General features: G+C 50.2%; 3 protein-coding genes across 3 annotated transcripts; 1 reads left to right on the top strand and 2 right to left on the bottom strand.

Annotated features, from left to right (window-relative positions):
* Window positions 1–1,131: 1,131 nt before the first annotated feature.
* HOO65_011289 (F-box/WD repeat-containing protein 1A) lies at window positions 1,132–4,749 on the top strand (the record flags this gene model as incomplete). The annotated part of the gene is made up of 2 exons (XM_071005318.1): window positions 1,132–1,474; window positions 2,246–4,749. The coding sequence occupies 2 exons, from the start codon at window positions 1,132–1,134 to the stop codon at window positions 4,747–4,749; spliced, it is 2,847 nt and encodes a 948-aa protein (XP_070863110.1).
* Window positions 4,750–5,154: 405 nt separating this feature from the next.
* Window positions 5,155–5,799, bottom strand: HOO65_011288 (Charged multivesicular body protein 5; the record flags this gene model as incomplete). The annotated part of the gene is made up of 1 exon (XM_070999931.1): window positions 5,155–5,799. One exon carries the CDS (start codon window positions 5,797–5,799, stop codon window positions 5,155–5,157), a length of 645 nt encoding a protein of 214 aa, XP_070863109.1.
* A 3,080-nt stretch (window positions 5,800–8,879) lies between these two features.
* Window positions 8,880–11,301, bottom strand: HOO65_011287 (Amino-acid permease inda1; the record flags this gene model as incomplete). The annotated part of the gene is made up of 2 exons (XM_071005490.1): window positions 8,880–10,301; window positions 11,002–11,301. 2 exons carry the CDS (start codon window positions 11,299–11,301, stop codon window positions 8,880–8,882), a joined length of 1,722 nt encoding a protein of 573 aa, XP_070863108.1.
* Window positions 11,302–12,119: the final 818 nt, after the last annotated feature.

The following is a 12,119-nucleotide window of genomic DNA, read 5'->3' as shown; positions in this document are numbered from 1 at the left end:
ATCGTAATACCGTTACATACAATGGCTGACTCGGCGGCCGACTAGCTCTCTACTGCATTCCTATCATTCCCTTTGATATGTAATGACCTGATGACGACATGCTGAAGAGTAGAGAGCGCTTTCTTTCAGCTCAAAACGGAGGCAGGCAGAATAGCCGAATATCAACCGAGTGTGGTTAGTTATTTGCCACATATTAGCCGAAAGTAGTCACTAGGCAGACGTTACCTTGAGATTGAGATAGAAAGCCAGAAGCGGCAGCTCATCGGCCGTAGATGTTAGAAAAGAAGACATAGGACCAACTCCCCAGGTCAGATCATAGAGCCATTGCATTGCCAAGGGCTGCCAGTATCCTTTCCATAACGGCCTATCACATCACGTCCGGCTGAGCCAGCACCTCATTGTCTCTATCTGGGCCGGTGTGGTGTCAATGCCTGTACTGCATAATATTGACACTGTTTAGCCTAACCCTTTTGGCTCCCCAATATCTCTTCGCCAGGTTTCCCTCACAACACGAAGCAAGTAGCAAAGCCGGGCACTGTGACTAGGCTTGAGACTGGACCGACGTTGTGACCTCTTTCTATGTTGAATATTCTTGGTGGGTTTTTCCTTTCTTTGTTTGTTTTTCCGCTGCTCGTACAAGGTAGAGCCAGACACCAAGGGACTAAGGGCAAGGCTACCAGCACCGCAGATGCAAGGTGAGGTAAGGCAGGGCAAGATAGCAAAACACGGCAATGAAGGACAAACACACCCCAGCCTCTCCCTCATCCTGCTCCCTTCTTGGTGGCTATATTGTTCTTCCCGCTCCTTTTCGGCTTGCTGCTTTGCCTGACTGCACTGGCCGACTCATTGAATGGATGAAATTCCGAGTCGACAGAGTCACTTGCCTCCTTCTTCCTTACTTTTCTCCTTTTATTGCAGCAGTCTTTTCCCTCCATACCTCTATCTGCGACGACACGCACACATACATACTCACATTCCATAGGCATATAGCATTTACATACACCATCCACTTCGCTCTCACTCGTTATTCTATCTCCATCTGTGCTTTCTCCCTCCCTGCTCCTGGCAGAACAGAGCGCCATCACCACTGAACACTCCTTTGTCTCTCTTGGCCGTCTTCTTGCCGTAAACATGAACCACCAATTCTCCGTGGGCCAAGACCAGCAACAACAACAACAGCACCAGCAGCAGCAGCAGCAGCAGCCCGACGAAGGCTTCTACGAGCAGCAGCAACAGCAGCAACAGCAGGACCACGTGCTCCAGCTCCAGCAACAGCTCCAGCTCCAGCTCCAGCTCCAAAACAGTCTTCAGATTCAGCCCCAGTCCCAGTCTCAGAGAAGCGGCCCCGACGATAAATTCGGGCTCTTCCTGCTGCAGCGAGGGGATGACGGCAAGCTGCCAGGAGGAGATATAAACAGCCTTGTTGGCTTACAGCTCCAGGCAATACAGACTCTACCGTTAGAGATGCAAAAAAGTAGGTTGCCAACAACAATTAAAAGCTAAATGAAATGGAGGAGAGCGAGAATAAGAATAGGACGAATGGACTTGTTGTTTTCCTCTTCTTTTTACTGCTTTCTTCTATTTTCCTCCATTTTTCGCCTCTGTTTCCCACGAATTTCCCCTTCCATTTCCTCTGCTTTATTTTTGTTTTATTATTATAATTTTTGTCTGCGTCTTTCTCTCTTCGGCCATTCTTCAGCCTTCTCTCGCCTTCCTTGCCCCTCTTGGCTGCATTGATTTGCATGGGTCTTACCTCACTCTTCTTCCTCTCCCACAGCTTCGCTTAGATCACAACACCCCTCTTCTGAGTTACATGAAAGCTTCAGAGCTTGAACTTCTATCCCCTCAACTATCCCTGCCTGCATCTCCATTTCTGCTTCTACTATTTCGTTGACCGCCTTGTTCTTCTCGTCATCTCAATTTAAGCCCGTGCTTCTCTTCTCTCGTTCTGCCTTTGCCTGTCCGCTAGGCCCTAGCTCGACCTCTGTCCTCCCATCTTCACTTCTGTCCTCTATTTTCCCCTCCGAGGTGGAAAAAATAAAAAGCTTGTAGAGAGAAGCTCAGCTTGTCCTTTTTATACCTCCATTCTCGCCCCGCCACCTTGATCCCAACACGACAACCCTAGCCCTTATATATAACCTTACTCCATATCCGTTTAGCCCTTACCTCTTCCCTTCTCATCCTCCAATAGATGCTGTGCTTGGCTTTTTCTAACATTGTCTTCTGCTACTACTGCGCGTGACAGAGTTTGCCATGGAGCTGTTACAGGGCCTTCCAACCTCTTCCGTCGCCGAAATCGTCCACTCGTTAAGCCCACGTCTCTACATTGACTTCGTCCAGTATCTCCCTGCCGAAGTTTGCCTCAAGATCCTGGGCTTCCTTGACGTCCGCTCCGTCATCCGCTTCTCCTGTGCCTGTCGCTCTTGGTACCATCTCTCGCTCGACTCGCGGCTATGGCGCCAGCTTTACCACCTCGAGGGATGGTCCATCTCGCAGTCAGAGCTGGTCCGTCTCGAACGCTGGGCCAACTCATCCCAGCTCAACTCGAGCTCTATTGATTTCCAGTTCTCCTCCAAAGCTACTCACCGTGACCATGACGTTGAAATGCTAGACAGCCACACTCCGACTAGTGCAACTGCTCCTAATGGACATTCCACTCCTGGTGGCACTGCCCCCGCCAGCAACATTTCTACTGATGCTGCCATGGCTGAAGCCAAAACTGCCTCTTCCTCCCCATCCTCAAAATCTGCCTCGCAGCTCACATCTCCAGTCACCCCTGCTCGTTCTCGGGGAAGGCACGAAGACCCCGATTTCGAGTACCTCGACCGCCCAACCGTCCCCCAGCCCAACGAAATACCTAAGCTATCGTTATGGTCTTTTAACCGCTACAATGACCAATTCCGCATCAACTGGAAGTATATATACGTCATGCGGCATCGCCTGGAGAAGAACTGGTCTAATGGCCGCTATCTCAATTTCCAGTTCCCACACCCCAAGCACCCCGAAGAATCCCATCGTGAGTGCGTCTATAGTCTGCAGTTTTCAAAGTACCACATGGTCAGTGGTAGTCGAGACAGAACTATTCGCATATGGGACATGAGAACACGCCGATTAGTGCGGCCTCCGCTCATTGGACATGCTGGGTCTGTGCTATGTCTCCAATACGATTCCTCTCCTGAAGAGGATGTCATTATATCTGGGAGCAGCGACTCTGATGTAATCGTCTGGCGTTTTTCAACCGGCGAGATGATTCAGAAGCTTACCGCAGCCCACCGTGAATCCGTCCTGAACCTGCGCTTCAACAAGAATGTGCTGGTGACCTGCTCTAAGGATATGACTATTAAGGTGTTCAACCGCCACCCCCTTAAATATGGAGATGCTGGCTATGGTCCCGGAGACCAAGAGCTCCTAAGCAAGGTTCCTATAACCGTCAAACGCTACGGCTACGAAAATGGCCCCGCGGATTACATGCCTATCAGGCCTCCTTACGAGACTATTTGCACTCTGACTGGCCACACGGCTCCTGTCAACTCGGTCCAGATCTACGACAAAGAAGTTGTCTCTGCCAGCGGTGACAGGCTCATCAAAATTTGGAATTGGGAAAAGGGCCAGTGCGTGCGTACTGTGCAGGGCCACACCAAGGGCATTGCCTGTGTACAATACGACGGCCGCCGTGTTGTCAGCGGAAGTAGTGACAACGAAATCAAGATTTTTGACAGCCGCACTGGTGCCGTCGTAGCCCGCCTCAGCAGCCACCGCCACCTTGTTCGTACTGTACAGGCTGGCTTTGCTGACCTTCCCTACAGTGAGGTTGAAGACGAGCGGGAGGCTCGCTTAGTCGACCTTGAGTTTGATCGTGCTGTGGCCGAAGGTCTTGTTGACGACCCTAGCAGGCCGCACCAGCGTGAGCGCAACCGCAACATGGCCCCCGGCAGTCGTCGGCCTGATCAGCTGCTTTCCCGTGGTGCCAAACTCCCGCCTGGTGGCGGTGGCGGACCACATGCCCGCATTGTGTCCGGGTCCTACGACGAGACCATTGTTGTGTGGAAGCGCAACCGTGATGAGATTTGGCAAGACTCCCTTACGTTACGTCAGGAGGAAGCCATCCTCAACGCACAGATGCTTGAGGCACAGCGCCACTCGCCACACCAACCGCTGCCCCCGCGCACCATGAGCCAGTGGCAGGAGCACTGCAATCACATTCTCTCTCTAGGCAGCGTGGCTCTACACGTGGCTTTAGTCCAACGACCAGCACTGCTGCTGCTAGTCAACATCTTCCAGGGGCTGATTGACCGCGTCTCCCACCCAGATATCCGCCAGCATCTACGTACACAGCTTGATATCTCATTGAATAAATATGTGCAGGCCGTCCAAGTGCATGAATCCCGCCGGTCCACCGCGTCAAACTCAAAATCAGCCGCCTCTGTCTCTGCTTCTCCTGCTACTTTTGCCCTTGACTCTATCTCTAACCCTGCTGGAGGTGCTGCCAATCTTGCTGCTGCCCCTGGTTCCCTTCCCACAGGAAACGGCATGCCGAACTTTGAGATCGACCCGGTCCGTGGTCCGCCCGTCTCGATGCGACAAATTACCCATCGTCTAGACCTGGGCACGGCACGCATATTCAAGGTGCAGTTTGATGCGACACGCATTATTGCATGTACACAAAAGCCAACCATTGTCGGCTGGGACTTTTGCTGCGATGACCGCGAGTTGAAGGCACTCGAGCGGCTGTTTTTGCCGATCCTGTAAGTTTTTTTTTTTTCTTTGTTGCCGTCCAGTTGTCTTTTGGGGGTGAGAGTTTTGCCATAATGCGTCAACGTCATGTCTCTATGTTTGTTTTCTTGGGTGTTTGTCTTTTTTGCCTCTTTTTGTTGGCTTGCTGGATCGGAGCGCTTCCTCTAATTTCTTTTCTTGCCTTTTTCATGGTTTTTATTTATAAACGGGCTTGGCTCTTCCTCTCAGCATTGGTCTCAAAGAAGACACAATGAAGACGCAATAAGATGAATTGATATAATGTATGGTTTGTGGCCGTCCTTAGGTCCCGTAAGATGTGAATATGCCGACAAAGCAGATCTGATCTAGCCTATCGTGCTTTATTGTTCATGCTAAAAAAAATAACGAACACTACCTCACCTCTTCTCGCGTATCTCCCATTTATCCAGCTGCTTCCCGGATTTTGGTTTTTTCTGCAGCAGGCAGTTCATCTACAAACTCTGGCAGCTCATCCTGCATGAAACTTGGCAACGCACCATGTGCCTCAGCCTCGCGGTCCATCTCAATCTCCATGCCAAGAGCCTCTAGTTCAGCATCCAGCTCAGACTCATCGACGTCATCGGGGATATCATAGCTACGCGACAGGCTCTCTTGGATCTCGTTTCCGACATCCAGCAGATCGGCCATCTCATCCTGCAGCTGCTCTATCTTGTCTAGGTCCACTTTGCCGTACTGCTTCTTCAGCTCCTTGTTCGTCGTCTTTAGTGCATCGACAGTAGTCATGACGTTTTTCAGGTTATCCTGCATCGTCTGTGCCTGCTCCATGTTCCACACCTGGCCCTGCAGCTGGTCGCGCTGCGCCTCGTACATCTTGCGCCGCTGCAGCACCTTCATGGCCTTTTGCTTGAGTGCTGATTTGCCTGGCCCATCGCGCATCTTGGCCAGCTTCGTTTGGTATGTTGTCAGCTCCGAGTTAATAGCTGTGAGCTTGACATCGATCGATGCGATGCGGTCGTCGATGTTGCCGATGGCGCTGTCGAGGGTGGGTTTAGGCCCCTTGGGCTTGCTGCCGAAGAGTCGATTCATGGCTTTTGTTCGCTGTATGTCTGTTTAAGCGTGCAGCTCTGTAAATGCACTATTGGGTTAGGCCTTGTGGCGCTCAGAGATGCGGGTATTCCTAGTGCCGGTTGGACGGCAAAAGAAACATGAGCTGCGGCGTCCAAGGTGCTATCGCCAAACGTGCTTGAGAGACGTGGCGGGGGGGAGAGAGCAAAGTGAGGGGTTGTCGAGACCAAGGAGCGGGTGGATAAATCCGGGTTGGGGTTTATTTCCAAGCTAACGCCAGGAAGCTGCCTGTTATCGGTAAGACGGCAAAGATGCGGCGCAAAGTTTTTGGCTTGTATTGTGTTCTGGATGGACGGCGTTGGAGGCCTTTAGAGATATTGAGTGATGAGCCTACGATGACGTCCGTGGAGCAAAAGACGGCCAAGCTTCTGTGCTTAGTCATTTTAATAGGGTTATTAACCTTATCAAAAGATTGATTGGTGTTATTGAATACACATTGAGAAACAGCACCAGCACCTTTTCTTTCTGTGGTTATTTTATCCTTCGGTTCCTATCTTTCCTCTATAGTCTAAAGTCGGCCAACCATCGAGGATAGAGAGATTGATCCAATGCCTACTAGATACACTGATAATATTGGAGCAAAGTAGCTTCAAGTCTTTCTCTACCTATGCTAGGCTGCTTGTTTTGCGCCACTTAAGTCACGATATCGTCACGATATATCTGCCGAGAGGGCTGGGGGGAATCACAGTCAGTCATTTAGAAATTAGAGTTGAGTTGGGTCGGAAGAAGTGGCTGATTAGAATGACTAGCTTAGTCAATTCAAGACTAGATGCTATAAACTTGGTCTTTTTTCTCCAAGTGCTGAAGAGCCTAACTGCGAAGCCCATAGCCCATCAGTCGGTAATTGAAAGCTAATGAATAGCATGAAAAAATCATGAGGTCGAGTCGTAGAATGCTAGAAAATCGAGACTTAGGGGCAAGCTAATGCTGGTCCATCAAAAAAATCACGATATCGCGCTTAGGAGAACCTCTAGCAATACTCCACTCCGTCTGACTAATAGTATGTTGCATTCAAGGCCCACATAAACAAGAAACCTGGGGGGTCTGTAGTGGGAGCTATCCAACATAACACCAAGTGCTCTTGACTCGGCTTTTTCTTCACATCTTTGTTTAAGCTCTGCCTGGCCTTTGGCCTATGCTTCCTACCTAGTTTTCACTTCATGTGTGATAATCCACTCTGATATATCCAAGACTGCGTTCTCCATACACACTGCGACTGCGTATTTAGCGCAGATATAATGCCGGCTAGTCAGAAGAATGCCGACGCCACAAAGTTATTTGCTTTCCTTCCGCCGCGGCTTGCATCGGGCCGCAGTTTCTTAGCGGGGCCTAGTATTTTTGGAAGGACTTTTGCAAGACGCCTTGCCTTCCCGGTCGAGAGAAGCGATTCAATAGCTCTTTTTCTTTTGCTCTTTTTTTCGTGGCCTCCATTTACTGAACACAAGCTAGATTTGTGTGAACTGTGTGTACGGATTTATTCTCTTCTGGTGAACAAGAGTAGCATCGACTACCAAAACTAAAGGCCGGCGGCCTGGTCTGTCACCCCATATGACGCCATGATTGTGTAGGCTAGCCATGTACCAAAAACTTCAGCCACTGCTATTTGTTGTCTTACTTGAGCCTCTCATTTCAGTCCTGGCCACTCCTTTGTACTATTTTATGTAATAAACGATGGGTTGTACGTAAAGAAAACTAGGTTGGCGACGCCTTTCGTGAGAGCAAGAGTGATCGGAGCAAAAATGTAACATAGAATGTATGACCGGGAGATGATAAAAGGTTCCCAGAGAAAAGAAAAGGGGTAAAGAAGCCAGGCAAAGTGTATTGTAAAGGTGCTCGCTTGAATCGCCTCGTCAAGTTTGTGTCATTCAAAGGGCGTCAGTTGTCTGTCTCAAAAGCCCCCGATCCATGTTTATAGCAAGCAAGTAGAAGCTACAAGCTAAAGCTGCAAAGCCCCATAGTAGTCTTTTGTACCTGCGACCTTGGCATAAAACACTAGGCCTTGTAAGAGCTTGAACTGGCTAACAGGCTATCTATTCCCGGCTGACTTAGCCGGCGCCCTTTTTTTTCTCGCAAACCTTGCGCCTTTGCTATGACATATCACTAGGACATCATAGCTAGCAGTCGACTTGGTACGAGGGTACAAGTTGATCTGATTCTCGCGCATGTTTGCGTGATGATAAATAGGCAAGCTTGCCGTCTTGTTAGCTCCTGGTCCATTGCCCTCCCTTCTCTTCGTTTCTTATGCTGCAAGTTGCGGTCCTCCTTTGCTTTGATTACCTACAACCACAACCTCTTGCCCTTGTGATGTGTGGATTTATGCTGTGGCCGATACACAAAATCAATAGCAAAGATATATCGTAACGACCACACACATTCTCTCTCTCTCTCTCTCTCTCTCTCTCTCTCTCTCCCTCCCTCACACACACACACACACACTCACCCTCTCCCGTTCACCAAACAATCACTGCCAACTTTGCCTGCCGCTATCATCACCACACGGCCAACGACACACACCCTCATGCTCAACTCCGCCCATTTTCTCCTCCAGATTCGGCATTGATAAAGCAAGCGCAAAGGCCATTATGCCAGCCCAGCCCAGCCCAGCCCAGCCAACCTGACCTTACATACTTCGCCAACAACATCCTCCTCATTGCTTCACTCTCGCATGGGTCGGCCATCTTACTTTTTCCTTTCTACCAACATCGAACACACGGAGACAGCGAGACCAATTCAGACAAAAAGAGAAAAGAGTTATGATATAAAAAATGATGAGAATATAATGACGAAACAAGCCGAAAAAAACAACAACACGATATTCTAATGATGAGCAGCCATAATGATGAAAAGAAACATGAAGAAAATCAGGCCGACAAAAGAGGAAAGAAAACACGACAAAACCAGAAGCCTTTTACGGGGACCGTTAACAGTCTCCAAACGACCGTGGCACAATAAGTAAGGACCGTGAAACAATACGATCATCTACAAAACGAGTTGGCTTGCCCAAATCCCACAGCTTGATCAGCTGTGTTGCGCTGACCTTCTTAGAAGATCTTGTGGAGGAAGCGTCTCCATGCGGGCAGAGCAGCAATCTTGGCACGGAAGCTGTTAATCTCCTCCCAGTTGTGCTGGCGCAGACCAGTGTCTAGGTCCAGGTTCTCGAGGGTCACCCAAGGCGAACGCTTCCAGATGAAAGCACCCAGCCAGAAGGCAAGAACAACGGGAGCCGCAAGGTAGTTCTTGAAGAAAGTCTCAGCATTCAAATCCTTGATAGCGACATAGAAGCAAGCGATCAGAACCAAAATGTTCAGGCACAGACCGAGGGCAGAACCGTAGATACCACCAGCAGCCTTGAAGGGAATCATATCCAAAGAGCGGCCCTGCTTGACCCAGGCCAGACGGAAACGGATGTGAGCCAGGCAAATGGACGACCAAGTGAACAGGGCTGCCAGACCAGAAATGGCCAGGAGCCAATCAAAGATAGAGTTACCAGCCGAGCTCAGGTTGACATAGGCAATGGGGGCACAGCCAATGATGAAGCCGACGGCAGGTAGAGGGCGGCCGGCACGGTCAACATAGGTGAAGACCTTGGGGGCATAGCCCTGCTCAGACAGAGCAACCAGAGTACGCGAACCACCGTAGACACCAGACACACCAATAGAAATGACCGAGACCAGAATGATGCCGTTCATGAAATGGGCGAATCCAGGCAGGCCAGCGTACTCAGCGACCAGGACGAAGGGAGAAGTGTCGGAGCCAGACTTCGAGGTGTCCAGAAGGTTGGGGTCCTCGGAGGAAATCAGCAGACCAACAAAGAACAGACCAAGAATGTAGAACAGCGAGATACGCCAGAACACCTGCTTAATAGCACCGGGAAGTTCCTTGACAGGGTTCTTAGCCTCAGCAGCGGCAAGACCAACCAGCTCAGTACCGGAGTAGGCAAATGCAGCGGTGACAAAGACGGAGCAGAAACCAAAGAAGCCATTCTGGAAAGCACCAGGGTCGCTCCAGTAACGGGTACCCCAGTACTCGTTGTAGCGGCCGTGCGAGGGACCACCGCCACAGACGAAGATAACAGCCATGAACATGAACACAATGGTAGCGGTCAGCTTCAGGAAGGACGAGATGAATTCTTCCTCGGCATATCCCAGCGTACCAAAAATGTTGATGATGACAATGACCAACATGAAGACCGTAATCCAAACACCACGAGAGATACTGCCGTCTCGATCCCAGTACCCAATTGTGATTGAGGCTGTTACCAGTTCAAAGGGTAGCACGACAGCCCATTGCAGCACGTAGTTCCATCCCATAGCGAAACCCCACGAGGGGTTGATGAAGCGGTTTGAGTAAGTGTAGAAACCACCAGAGACCGGGTACATGACAGCAAGTTCACCAAGAGCAAAGACGACGTTGAACATCATCACACCAATAATCGCAAAATCCACAAGCAAAGAGCCGGGTCCCTATTCGAGGCAAGCATGTTGTTAGCAGGGGTGTATTTCGAATCATGGAAAGCCAAAATCATCATGGCAGGTAGGATTGGGGCGCATCAGGATTTGTCAAAGGTAAAAAGGTACGAAAGGCGGGCCGATTTGTTCCTTTTTTGGAACTCTCTACCGAAGGGAAGCAAGACTCCTCCCATGCTTTAGGAATGGTCAAGGTTGAGCCAAGAATTCGTCTAAAACAAGCAGGGGCTGTCTGACAACCTTGTAGAGCGCCACTAGCAGCGAGCCGGGGATGGAGAGTGACGTTTTGGTGATGACGGTGAGAGGGGAAAGAAAAAAAAAAAAGGAAAGAAAAAAAAAGGCAAAAGCTAAATTAGCTGACTTGTGCTCACTCAGGAAAAGGCACTAAGCCCCAAGTGGAGTCAAGACCAGCGAATTGATGCTATTTTGCACGTAAAGCAGGCAAGAAGGAAAGAAAAAAGGGCAAGGCCAGTCAGAGACAGATGACGCCGAAGCAACTGCTTTCTAGGGAAAGAGTAGCGCGGCCGCATTGTCCAAGACCGGCAGCACGAAGAAAAGAAAAAGGCAACTACGAGAGTTGCGCCTGATTCTGATCACGAGACCAAAGCCCTAATTCTCGTTCTCTGCAGGCGTGTGATGGGATGGGACTGTACTAGGACGGGCAAGCATGCATCGAATTGGGGGAGCTTATACATACACCTTTGGCAAGAGCAGCACCGGAACCCACGAAGAAACCCGCACCGATAGAACCGCCAATAGCGATCATATGGAGGTGGCGTTTCTTCATGGTGCGGTCCAGCTCAGGAGCCTCGCCTTCGGCAACAACGCGGCGACGGAAAGACGCGAGAGTCAACCCATTACGGGTCCAGAAGCCTTCTGAGTAGCGGCCATAGGTGGGGGCAGGGACAGCAGAGGCCGAGCTGGTGTCATTGGCATAGGCCGGCGCCTTTTCTGGGTCTGCCGTCTTGACAGGGAAGCCGTCGTTATCGTGGGGCATGGTGATGTTATCAGGCCAAGGCAAGGAAGAGACAAAGGATAGGAAGGTAAAGACAGGAGAAGAGAAGATGCGGAAGTATTAAATAAAGGATAGGAAGAGAACAAAGGAAGGAGGGGACTGGGTTGGTTCCAAGGCGAGAGTACAGATAAACTGTAGATGGGGTCTTCGCCGCGACTCAAGAAATGAAGTCTGGATGAGCAAGAAAGGGAGAAGACAAGACGGGAATGAAGAGGGGGAAGCGGCCACATTAAATAAGATCAACTGCGGGACATTGGAAAGATGATGGGCAATGTGGGCTTTAGCCTTGTTCCTGTTTAGCGCGGAAGCAGCGAAGACGAGTGAGGGGAGAGGAAGAAGCACCAACAAGAAGCAAAAGCACAAGCTTAGTTTTACTTGGACGTGGCACGCCTACCGCACTGGAGTGCTAAGGACGCTAAAAAAAAAAAGAGCCAGCAGTGAGAGTGCTAACAGCAGGTTTGGCCGGTGGCGAGCCCCGGGCAGACTAACATGGGGCTACTACAGACTCAGGGAACCTGGGACTAGGGGACTAGACAAAGCAGCACGTACCACAAAATACACAGTACGTACTAACAGTCTACCTGACAAGAACAAGACAGGCTGCCAGGGTGGGCTTTGGACTATCTCAACCCACAGTGAGGTGAGGGGAGGGGGGAGGGGTGTATGATATCTGTGGGGGTAGGGGGTGTACTAATATGAGACAAGTAGCTTTCAAGACATGGGGCAGAGAAGCAGAACAAAGCAAGGACAGGAAAAGACCTCTGTTCTTATCGGAAATGTCATGCTTGGATATACACTGT

This window comes from Ceratocystis lukuohia (genome assembly GCF_044167205.1).
Source record: "Ceratocystis lukuohia strain C4212 chromosome Unknown Supercontig1_pilon, whole genome shotgun sequence".
NCBI lineage: Eukaryota > Fungi > Ascomycota > Sordariomycetes > Microascales > Ceratocystidaceae > Ceratocystis > Ceratocystis lukuohia.
Note: the sequence above shows the minus strand (reverse complement) of the source record. Positions and strands in the feature narration are given on the sequence as shown.